Below are 12,261 nucleotides of genomic sequence, written 5' to 3' on the forward strand. Positions count from 1 at the left end.
CCCCCACTCCCCCCCTCCCCCCCCCCCCCCCCCGGGGCTGCTCACAGCAAGGTAGTACTTGCACTCAGATCTGGGTGGCCCCGGACTCCCGCAGCTCTGAGGGGTGGAAGGGTGGGGGAGTGGAGCAGAGCTTCCAAGGAAGCCACAGGACCTGGCATCCTGGGAAATTAAAAAATGCTAGTCCAGCTCTAGCAATTTGAACTCTTGCTCTTCAAGGCTTAAATCCGAGAGACGTTCTTCCTCCCCCTGGCCATACCGCTTCCAAGAAAAGTAGCTGACTTGCAAAATAAGCACCAGTTAGGGCGATGGGGAGGAGAACACACTTCACAGTCAGATATTCTAAAATGTTGCCATTTCCTCTAAATTCTCAATACCCATGGCTGATTATTAATTCACCACTCTGTTAGATGGGGGCCTACCACTGAATCTGCGATGGCCCCAAAATGTCTGTAGGAGGAGTTTTGGGGGAGTGCTAAGCAATTCATTCTGGGAAAGAGGGCCGGAAACCAATTCTAGCCCTTTATTTACACGGGGTGGGAAAACTTCCCCCATCTCATCTTGACTGGACATAGCCATTGATCTAGAAAAAGTAACAAGGCCACTTTTCAGAGGTCCACTCTGTGCGCCCACATGGAGAAGGCACTTAGGATGTTATAGTCAGCGTGTTAAACAATTTTCTTGAAATACTGTAACTAGCACTCAGTTTACTTCCTTCACAGCCCCTTTTCTAATGTATTTTTAGTCCTTGCTTATGGTCTGGCACAACCTCTAGCATGTAAAATGCAAGAGAGAGGGGGTTTTTATCTTAATCCCAATGTCTAGCACACAGGAATAGTTTTTATATGGAACTGATTCCAAGACTGGCCTCATGCAGGAATGGATCTGTTGTTATAATCAGGTTTCTGAAATCTTTAGCATCAATGCTGAATCTTTTTCTCATCTTTTCACCTTTTTCAGGAAGCTAGACTTTTTTTAATTTTTTTTTTCCTGAGAGAGAGAAAGCGTGAGCGGAGGAGAGGGACAGAGGGAGAGACAGAGAGAATCCCAAGTAGGCTCCACGCTCAGCACAGAGCCCGACGTGGGGCTGACCCCACAAACTCTGGGATCGTGACCTGAGCCAAAATCAAGAGTCGGATGCTCAACCTATGGAGCCACCCAGGCACCCCAGGAAGCGAGACTTCTCAAAGCCTAAACTTGGAAACGTCTGAAGTTTCCTCGACTGGTTTGATTTAGATTCAATTAACATTATTATTTTGCACGAAAAATCTTCCAGTGCTTTTTCAGAAAGTAACCATCTTCTCTTTCTCCACTCTCTTCCCTTCAAAACAAACTTTGCAACTGTGGGGTGAGTTAAATATTCAGAAATCTAGGGGCGGCTGGGTGGCTCAGCTGGCTGAGTGCCTGATTTCGGCTCAGGTCATGATCTCGCAGTCTGTGAGTTCGAGCCCCGCCTCTGTGCTGACAGCTCCGAGCCTGGAGCCTGCTTCAGATTCTGCGTCTCCCTCTCTCTCTGCCCCTCCCCAGCTCACGCTCTTTCTCACTCTCAAAAATAAATAAACATTAAAAAAAAAATCGAAAAAAAAAAATTCACAAATCTAGCCCCAAATTAAGCTCTCAATGACCTGAAACACATTTTTGCTTTTTTTTTTTTTTTTTTTTAAACATTCTGTATGTGGCACATTACTATTTTCTTTTAGAAATTATTTTGGCGGGGCGCCTGGGTGGCTCAGTCGGTTGGGCGGCTGACTCCGGCTCAGGTCATGATCTCGTGGTCCATGAGTTCGAGCCCCGCGTCGGGCTCTGTGCTGACAGCTCAGAGCCTGGAGCCTGTTTCAGATTCTGCGTCTCCCTCTCTCTCTGACCCTCCCCCGTTCATGCTCTGTCTCTCTCTGTCTCAAAAATAAATAAACGTAAAAAAAAAATTTTTTTTAGAAATTATTTTGGCAACTTAATCCCTAATTCAGGACATCCATGTGAGTGATTTACAGAAAAGTTCTTCAGCAAGATATTCACGCAAGATATATATGAGATGCCGACATCTGGGTGATACATCCTATTTGAATGGCATAATGGTTTCAAACGCTGTAGTATAATCACATTTAAGGCCATAGTTACTCTGTTCCCAAATCCTTGAGATTCTGTTTGAGGGGAGCTCTAAAAGGCTTGTGTCCTCTCCTATGTCCACAACTGTGGCAGTGCTCTGATGAAATTTGCTCTCCAAATTTCAAATAAGGGGTCAGAGCCAAGGGTCAGGACTTCAGGAAAAGCCCCAGAAATCCCCTGCAGTCAAAAGCAGTTTCTGAGTTTCACATTTCCCAAAGGATGATAGAGCTAATGCCAAAGTCTTCCAAATTCTGCTGGTTGCTTTACATTATGGCTACAGTGGCTATGTCACCCTTGAACTTTAATCTCCACATACTTGAATTAAATCCTGCAGCTCGTCTTCAGTACTGGCATCTGTGATCTCTTCACAGGGTCTGTATTCCACAGCTATTTTACCACTTTCTGAAATAAAGTGAATAAGGATTGGAAAAAAAAAAAAAAAAGAGGGCGCCTGGATGGCTCAGTCAGTTAAGCGTCTGACTTCAGCTTAGGTCATGATCTCATGGTTCATGAGTTCAAGCCCCATACTGGGGTCTCTGCTGTAAGCACTAGAGCCCACTTCAGATCCTCTGTCCCCCTCTCTCCGCCTCTCCCCTGCTTACTCTCTCAAAAATAAACATTTAAAAAATAAAGTTAACAAGATCAATTCAGAATTTTCCTTGTTCTAAAACTAGCTGTATACAATGATAGCACCCAATAACTAGACATTCTTTTTATTTATAAAAGCAGAAAATAAAAGCATTTCCCTAGAAGTTTTCTCATCTCACACTTCAGTTTTTAATCATAACTATGTGTGAAAAAATACACATGAAGTTAACAACTGTGTGGTTCAAAAACGCTATCATCTTAAGAGATAGGAACTAAGGAATAATGACACAGGAAGTTAAAACTATGGAAACAACAATGTTCAAAATCAGATGACTAGACAGTAAGGCATTAGGTAGAGGTCAGTGTGAGTTCTGGAATAGAGACCATGGACTATAGCTGATACTTCATGTTAGAAACAAGGCAAGTGTCTACTCCCCGGAAACAAAATCCCACCAGATACAATGAACAATGCTTTGGAGGGAGGGGGAGGGGGAGGGGGAGGGAGAGAATGCGCTTGGACAGTTTATTGGCAGAAATGGCCCATGTCCCTTATAGACAATACAATTCCCCTTAAGGCAAAGTACAGCTACAACATTTTGATCGTGTACAAGGGATACCATAGCATGTTAGGGAGAGGTCAGCAACCCAAAGGTTTAGTTTGGTTCTTAAAGGTTGTTACTCAGAATTGACAGCTAATGGAGATTCTACCTGATGACCAGGGAAGTCAACTTTCACTGCAAGAGCTGTCCAGGCTGGAAGCCTGAGACCAATCCAGGGTCAACTCTTATGGGCAAATAAGGCCTCTGAAACTTAGCTAGGATTTCTCAGTCTCTAAGCCTGCAAGACTGTGAAGCGGCGAGGGCGGGGTGGGGGGGGCAATTGTTTGGGGACTCGTTACTAATTATAAAATTCCCTTGGAGCACAGCCTGTAACATTCACACCATTGTAGAACTCAATAGAGAACACAATCGATGCTATTCAATAGCCTGACCACTTTCAAGGTTCACAAAAATATAGCTGACCCTAATATAAGAATCATATTCATGGCACAAAAACAGACACATAGACCAATGGAATAGAATAGAAACCGCAGAACTAGACCCACAAACGTATGGCCAACTCATCTTTGACAAAGCAGGAAAGAACATCCAATGGAAAAAAGACAGTCTCTTTAACAAATGGTGCTGGGAGAACTGGACAGCAACATGCAGAAGGTTGAAACTAGACCACTTTCTCACACCATTCACAAAAATAAACTCAAAATGGATAAAGGACCTGAATGTGAGACAGGAAACCACCAAAACCCTAGAGGAGAAAGCAGGAAAAGACCTCTCTGACCTCAGCCGTAGCAATCTCTTACTCGACACATCCCCAAAGGCAAGGGAATTAAAAGCAAAAGTGAACTACTGGGGCCTTATGAAGATAAAAAGCTTCTGCACAGCAAAGGAAACAAACCAACAAAACTAAAAGGCAACCAACGGAATGGGAAAAGATATGTGCAAATGACATATCGGACAAAGGGCTAGTATCCAAAATCTATAAAGAGCTCACCAAACTCCACACCCGAAAAACAAATAACCCAGTGAAGAAATGGGCAGAAAACATGAATAGACACTTCTCTAAAGAAGACATCCGGATGGCCAACAGGCACATGAAAAGATGTTCAACGTCGCTCCTTATCAGGGAAATACAAATCAAAACCACACTCGGATATCACCTCACGCCAGTCAGAGTGGCCAAAATGAACAAATCAGGAGACTATAGATGCTGGAGAGGATGTGGAGAAACGGGAACCCTCTTGCACTGTTGGTGGGAATGCAAATTGGTGCAGCCGCTCTGGAAAGCAGTGTGGAGGTTCCTCAGAAAATTAAAAATAGACCTACCCTATGACCCAGCACTAGCACTGCTAGGAATTTATCCAAGGGATACAGGAGTACTGATGCATAGGGGCACTTGTACCCCAATGTTGATAGCAGCACTCTCAACAATAGCCAAAGTATGGAAAGAGCCTAAATGTCCATCAACTGATGAATGGACAAAGAAATTGTGGTTTATATACACAATGGAATACTACGTGGCAATGAGAAAGAATGAAATATGGCCCTTTGTAGCAACGTGGATGGAACTGGAGAGTGTGATGCTAAGTGAAATAAGCCATACAGAGAAAGACAGATACCATATGGTTTCACTCTTATGTGGATCCTGAGAGACTTAACAGAAACCCATCGGGGAGGGGAAGGAAAAAAAAAAAAAAAAAAAGAGGTTAGAGTGGGAGAGAGCCAAAGCATAAGAGACTGTTAAAAACTGAGAACAAACTGAGGGTTGATGGGGGGTGGGAGGGAGGGTAGGGTGGGTGATGGGTATTGAGGAGGGCACCTTTTGGGATGAGCACTGGGTGTTGTATGGAAACCAATTTGACAATAAATTTCATATATTAAAAAAAAAAAAAAAAAAAAGAATCATATTCACCCAATAGGTCAGTGCCAAAAACAAAAACTGAAGCTGAATTGATTCCAAAAACATAATCTTATAAATTCTCCAACAGGAAAACGATGATAACAAGTGAACATATTTTCTCTGCTTACCATGTTTCAGGGATAGTTTTAAACTTTTCCATCATCTCATTTGCTCTTACAATTCATCCCCCATGAGGTGAGTTGAATTATTACCTTTACTTGGCAGATAGAGAAATTGCAGCTTAGAGAGATTACATACTTCAAATCTGACTATAAAACCTAAAACTGCATAAGAAATCTAGGAGACAGAGCTAAGATTCAACACCAGATGTCTAAAGCTTCAAAGTTTATTTTTTTTATTATTTATTTTGAGAGAGAGAGCACATGGCATGTGAGAATCAGGGAGAGGCAGAGAGAGAGGTAGGGAAAGAATCCCAAGCGAGCTCCACGCTGTCAGCACAGAGCCCGACACGGGGCTCAATCTCACACATCGTGAGATCATGACCTGAGCTGAAATCAACAGTTGGACGCCTAACTGACTGAGCCACACAGGTGCCCCCAAAGCTTACACTCACAATAGTATTCTGTGTTATGAGCAAACAATCAAGAAAGAAGACTGGGTCAAACACTTTCTGTGTGGACAGAGGTAAGTCACTGTATATCTATATACTGGGGACAAAAATATTTGTGGTCATTTTTCTCACAGATGCCACAAAGAACAAATTTGACACTACCGCTTTGAAAGCATTTGGTGAATAAAAGAATATGAAGTGTTTTCATCCAATTAACTTTTCAAAATGAGTTTATTTGCTCGTTGAAACTGATGTACTGTAAGGACAATCAAATAAGTCTTACCTAAAATCACAATCAACAGCTTCTGGAATGCATCTGACACAGCCTTCTGAATAGCAAGCTTCTGGGTTGTCCTCCTTTTCATAAGAAATGATAATGGCCCTGCATCCAACCAAAACAAATGGATTTAACATGCCTATCTGAATGATAACTGATTTGGGGGTTATATGTGTAAAAGTGAAAATACATCCATGATTCGTAGTTCATTATCTTAGCAAGTAAGGGCAGGCACAACACAAGGTTGAATGACTCTGCTGTAGGTATATCCTGGCAGGGCACATTTTTACTGCCCTGATCTACTCCAGAAGTTTCGGAAGTACCAAAAGGGAGACACAAGCCAAGAAAGTGGCACAGATCTCACATCGCTCGTAGATTTCAAATGGACAAGCTGAAACTATAGTTTCAGACCCTACTGCAGACCCTACTCTCCTGTGCATCAAGGGCTGGAGTCACATGGGGAGAAGGGTTCGGTGGTAGTGCACGTGACCGCCTGGTCTCTTCCCGGGCATCACCCAAGGGAGCCTTACTCCCTTAGCCTTGCTAACAGCCCTGCCCCTCCCTGAAAACCCTAAGCCTAAGTGCTGTAGACACTGGGAAAAAACACAGTACCAATGGGAATACCTTTTCTAGGCATCTGTATTTGACTCTTTACACTCCAGCCCTTTTATAGGAGGCAAAGGACTCAACATCTACACAAGAGTTTGTTTAAATCTTTAGATGATTACTTTGCTGGGATAACTGCAGGCTGCAAGAGATATGTATTTGAAGGACTATTTTAGCACAAGGCGAATTCTTAACCAAAAATGGGAAAAACATTACTTCCCTCCTCCTAAACTTCTTGGCAGAAAGTCAGCTTTAGAATTTTAAAGTTAAAGGTTCCTTCAGGTATTGCCTGAGATAAAAGCCTGTACTGTAGGCCAGAAAAACTCTGCCTAGGGCTTTAGGAGCTTAGCAAAGGGGAGGGCTGGATGATGTATCTGAAAAGATGAGTTTTTAGAAAGAAAGAGGGATTCTGCCTCCCCTCCACCCCCACCCCCACTGTAAACAGACCTTCCTCCAGGTCATCCAAAGTCTCCTCGGCCATGCCAGCTCCGGGACTCCGGCACTCATAGGATGGCAACACCACCTCTAAAGCACAGAAGAATTTCAGGCTCTGCTTCTGAAGTGGTGGCACAGTATCTTCATTTGCCCTTTCTTCAAGGTCAGAAAGATCCTGAAGCTGTTAGGATTTTATTATTATTATTTTTTTATGTTTATTTTTGACAGAGAGAGAGAGAGAGAGAGAGAGAGAGAGAGAGAGAATATGAGCAGGGGAGGGGCAGAGAGAGAGAGGGAGACACAGAATCCGAAACAGGCTCCAGGCTCTGAGCTGCCAGCACAGAGCCCCACGTGGGGCTCGAACTCACAGACCGTGAGATCATGACCTGAGCCGAAGTCGGACGCTCAACTGACTGAGCCACCCAGGCACCCCGAGCTGTTAGGATTTTAAATGGAAGGTCCTTCCTTGGATCTGAATGTAAGCTTCAAGATGTTTTGTTATTAAAAACAAAACCGGCGGCGCCTGGGTGGCTCAGTTGGTTAAACTTCCGACTTCGGCTCATGTCGTGATCTCACTGTTCATGGGTTCGGGACCCGCGTCGAGCTCTGTGCTGACAGCTCAGAGCTTGGAGCCTGCTTCCGATTCTGTCTCTCCCTCTCTTTCTGCCCCTCCCCCGCTTGCAATCTGCCTCTCTCTAAAAAAAAAAAAAAAAAAAAAAAAAAAAAAAAAAATGCAACTAAACTCCAGCAATCCCAGCCCACAATGGAGATATCCTATAGCTTCAAAATCAAGTAAGACTTACAAATGGATGAAGACAATTGGTTTTTATTATACACCATACAAATACTGGAGAAGATTATGGACACCACCACCCAAGTTACTGAGATTATTATGAATTCTTGGTGGCAGGCTCAGGTACTTCCAGTTAGAGCCCTCTCACATCTCCCCACAACCCAGTTTTCTCCTCTCTGAAGTCCAGAATTTCAGTGTTGAAATGATTCTAATTAGTCAGAGAAAATCTATAAAGTTTACCTTGATGATCCTTTTTGACCATCCATTGAAACCAAAGTAATAATTTGCCAGTTCTTGGCACTGGGAGCTGTTGAGGGCAAGGGCCTGATGTTGAACCGCCTTATGTTTGGTGCCAAGACGAACCTAAAGACATAAGAAATAGACCTGAAAATATCATAACCTGACACAGAGGCTTCCTTTAGATACACCTGAGATTTATCAATACCTATTTCATAGAGAGGTTGTGAAGCTCAAACTGGAAACATTTTAAGAAATCAGCTCCTAATAAACCCTAAATAAATGCTAGGTACTATTTTTACGCTATAGACTTTGATGCATCATTTCCAGGGCCCTTGATTAATCGGCTTTCCGTGATCTCTGATATTGAAAGTGATGACGAAAGCAACTAAGGAAGCCCTCTGGAAGCAAATTATAGGGCTGTAGGTAAGCGAGGGAAGTAAACTTTTTGCTGTCTCATCCCGTAGCTCCTGTTTGAGAATATGACCTCAAGAGCAGATAACATGGACCTGAGTAGGACCTGAATCAGCAGCACCCACCCCCCGCAAGTTACTAACCCCCGTTAGAAGAAGGAATATACATACTTCTGTAAATTTTATAAGCAAATAAAACAATAAGAGGTTCATTTGCCTTAATAAGCTTCTTTGAGAATGCAAATACCTCCAGTGTTAACTCTCTAAATAACTTACACGCTACAGTGTATTTCTTACATCCTCTAGTTCTTTTTTAAATGTCTATTTCAAGTGGGGTGTAGTATATTCGTATATTCGTAAAAATTCAAATAATTCAAATAAAGTCAAAGTATTATTAACTCTTTATTGATTTGTTTGTGCAACGTCCTCTATCACTAGTTTATCAGTTCCTTAAGTGCTTGAAGGAACCATATTTTATTCTTTTCTCATTCCTAGAATCAAGCACAGGTCTATGGATTAAGTGAATGAATGAGTAGATGAAAAAGTGAAATTACTTTCTCCAACTGAAGCTGCCTGCTAGGAAGGAGAAATGAAGATGAACTTTTAAATGTTGAGTGCTACAGCACAGGCTAATGGTGAGGCAGAGTGGAGCTGTTCTGGACAACCAGGAAGCTGCAGAAGGGCCTCGAGCCCCTGAGTGGTAGAGACAGTTGTCACCTTAGATAACCTTGCCACAGTTCTTGCTGGCGACCGTTTTCCTTCATGCTACTGAAAAAAAGCTCTCAGATGCCTTAGGCCTTTCCTTGATTTTACTGTAAGATGTTATTCTTGGGGCGTCTGGGTGGCTCAGTCTGTTGGGCATCCGACTGCAGCTCAGGTCATGATTCTCACAGTTTGTGAGTTCGAGCCCCGTGTCAGGCTCTGTGCTGACAACTCACAGCCTGGAGTCTGCTTCCGATTAGGTGTCTCCCTCTCTCTCTGCCCCTCACCCGCTCATGCTTTGACTCTGTCTCTCAAAAATAAACATTAGGGGCGCCTGGGTGGCTTGGTCGGTTAAGCGTCCGACTTCGGCTCAGATCATGATCTCACGGCCTGTGAGTTCGAGCCCCGCGTCGGGCTCTGTGCTGACAGCTCAGGGCCTGGAGCCCGTTTCAGATTCTGTGTCTCCCTCTCTCTCTCTGCCCCTCCCCTGTTCATGCTCTGTCTCTCTCTGTCTCAAAAATAAATAAATGTTAAAAAAAATTTTTTTTAAATAAACATTAAAAAAAATTTTTTTTAATAAACATTAAAAAAATTTTTTTAATATGTTCTTTTTAAATATGTATTTATAAAAGGTAAACAAACAAACAAAAACAACCAGAAACTATGTGTACTTGCCAAAGTATAAAGGAACACATAAGTAAATTGGGCAACAATTTCAGTAGGCGGCGGGGTGGGGGTGGTGGTGGGGGTGGTGGTAACCCAAGGCTCTGTGTTAAATAAATAAAGAAATTTAATATGAATGCTCTCTCCTGTCAGCTATATATTGACTTTGGGCTTTATGCTGTGAAATCTCAAAATCCATTTGTGAAATGGTCTTAATGTCCAATGAGAGAAAAACACCTCATTACTCACAACTGATACAAAGTAATTATTTCATAATCTGTGATAGCTGAGTGGCTGGGTGACATCTTCACAGGCTAGAAGCTTGCAAACTCAGGAATGCCTGACAGGTGATCATTTCAATCATAGGGAGTGGAGCCAGGATTGAAGACAGTGTTGAACAAGTGGAGACAGTATACTCAGACATTTGAGAAGGATTCTTAGATTCGATCCAGATTAAATCAGTAAGGAAAGGCATATGGGTAAGAATAGGCAGTCAAGTCCATAGGAAGTAGCTAGATTAAGAAGCCAGTTAGACAAAGCTGATGAAAACATACAATTGTAAAGTGAAAGGTTTGGCAATCTAAGCCTCACTCAACTTATTCAAAGGAATTGACATGGCCCTTGATAAGGACATGGTGATTGAATTGAGGCACATAATGAAATATAATTCTGGGGCTCTGGGAAAGCAAAATGGACAGCATGTTGGTATGGAATAAAGTTTCTGTGGTGTATTAAAGAATGTTTTAACCATTTTCCCGGGAGTTGAAGGGAGTTCTGAATAGGCAGCTTGAGAGTGATGACGACGATAATGACGATGAAGCATCCTTTATAATACAACTGATGAGAGAGTTTGTCATTTTATATCCACATAATAGAGGGGGGCCTGGGTGGCTCAGTCGGTTAAGCGTCCAACTTCAGCTCAGGTCATGATCTCAGGATTCATGAGTTCGAGCCCCACATCGGGTTCTGAGCTGACAGCTCAAAGCCTAGAAGTCTGCTTCTGATTCTGTGTCTCCCTCTTTCTCTTCCCCTTCCCTGCTCATGCCCTGTTTCTCAAAACTGAATAAAAACGTTATTAAAATTTTTTTTAATCCCCATAATAGTAAACAGAAACAAGACTTCTTGTGAAGCTTTGTTAAATTAAGGGGCACCAAAAAATGACACAGGGTTGAACATCAGTAAGTTTGGGCTTGACCTCTCCCTTCCAGTTACCGTCATGAACCTTAAGTAAGTCACTTAACTATCCTGAGTTCGAGTTTCTTCATCTGAAAACAAAACAAACATAACAAAACAACCAAAAAACCCAGGGAAACCGGAGGATCAGTGTAGCAATGCATCTAAAAGCATTCTGTAAACCACAGTGGTATACCAACGCTGGTCTATTATTGCTGAATTCAACACTTCGTCCCAGTGGTGTTAGGAATTTCCTACTTGGACCCACCTTCACTGGAGAATTCTGAAAAAGCTGCTTCTGGTCGCATGCCTTTTGGGCTCTGTGAGCATCCCTTGCTGAGTAAAACTTGATGACGGCGTAGAAACCAGGACGGGCCACTGCAGCGTTCGGGAAGACTCGGACCGAATACAGAAGGCCAAACTGGGAGAATACTGCGAACAGAGAATGCTGTGGGGTGGTCCCACGCCAAGTAAGTGCATGAAATTTCACGCCCAGCAAACAAAACTGCCTTCTATTCCCTAAGCCCTCCTGCACACGCAACCCAAAGCACTTCTCGTTTCGTTGAAAAGATTTCCCTTTGAAATCCCGGGATTCGAGAAGCATTAGAAGGCAACATGTGCCGGCTGTTGAGAGTTACCTCTCAAAAATCTGTCGGGGCTGAGACTGCAAAGCTCCCCTCTAGAACTAAGATTCCTCTCGGCGGAGACTACAAGGCGCGCGAGGTGCTCAAGGCCAGACTCAGACTCCCAGTCACGGGGAGGTGGGGGTGTCTCCCTCCCTCCCTCCCTCCCTCCCTCCCTCCTGGCCCGGCTCACATGCAAGGCCTCGGCCGTGGGTCCAGAACTCAGCTCCCACACCAGCAAGGTTTTGTCACTCTCGGTGGGAACCGTAAAAGAGACCAATTCCGCCATCCTACCACCAAGGAGCAGGCGCGACTAAGGTTTGAGTGGCACGGCGCCTGCGCAAGGCGCGCCCGCGCGTTTTAAAAAGGGGCTGGGACGAGGGGCGGGGCCAGCTCGCCGCGGGGTGGGGCGGGGGCTGTCCCCCGGACCTCTCCTTCGCCCCTCCCGCTCTGGGGCGGGTCTCTGCCTCTACTTCCCCTCCCGCAGCTCCATTGTCTCAATGTCGTAGAATTTAGTGCTTCTAGTCAAGTGTATTTAAAAAAAAATTTTTTTTTTAATATTTATTTATTTTTGAGAGACAGAGTGCAAGCAGCGGAGAATCAGACACACACACACACAC

General features: G+C 43.7%; 1 protein-coding gene and 1 long non-coding RNA gene across 11 annotated transcripts in view; one reads left to right on the forward strand and one right to left on the reverse strand.

The window, feature by feature from the left end:
* The window catches only part of LOC122233792, a 30,578-nt gene extending 21,886 nt beyond the window's left edge, over nucleotides 1-8,692 (forward strand). For 2 of the 3 annotated variants that reach the window (XR_006211516.1, XR_006211518.1), the window contains one exon: nucleotides 8,535-8,692. This is a non-coding gene — a long non-coding RNA (uncharacterized LOC122233792). Of the gene's footprint in view, nucleotides 1-1,932; nucleotides 2,525-8,534 lie in introns of those variants that run through there. The other variant, XR_006211517.1, reaches the window with a different exon arrangement.
* Nucleotides 1-12,118, reverse strand: part of LOC122233787 (RAD52 motif-containing protein 1-like) — a 137,004-nt gene extending 124,886 nt beyond the window's left edge. For 3 of the 8 annotated variants that reach the window (XM_042967913.1, XM_042967917.1, XM_042967916.1), the window contains exons 1-5: nucleotides 11,287-11,650; nucleotides 8,071-8,193; nucleotides 7,050-7,218; nucleotides 6,003-6,101; nucleotides 2,420-2,505 (exon numbers count right to left, since the gene is read on the reverse strand). In XM_042967913.1, the coding sequence (XP_042823847.1) occupies nucleotides 2,420-2,505; nucleotides 6,003-6,101; nucleotides 7,050-7,218; nucleotides 8,071-8,193; nucleotides 11,287-11,622 (813 nt within the window). In that variant the 5' untranslated portion in view covers nucleotides 11,623-11,650. Of the gene's footprint in view, nucleotides 1-3; nucleotides 280-2,419; nucleotides 2,506-6,002; nucleotides 6,102-7,049; nucleotides 7,219-8,070; nucleotides 8,194-11,286; nucleotides 11,651-11,834 lie in introns of those variants that run through there. The other 5 variants (XM_042967920.1, XM_042967914.1, XM_042967915.1 and 2 more) reach the window with 5 other exon arrangements.
* Nucleotides 12,119-12,261: the final 143 nt, after the last annotated feature.

The sequence above is a fragment of the Panthera tigris genome, chromosome E1, assembly GCF_018350195.1.
Source record: "Panthera tigris isolate Pti1 chromosome E1, P.tigris_Pti1_mat1.1, whole genome shotgun sequence".
Classification (NCBI taxonomy): domain Eukaryota; kingdom Metazoa; phylum Chordata; class Mammalia; order Carnivora; family Felidae; genus Panthera; species Panthera tigris.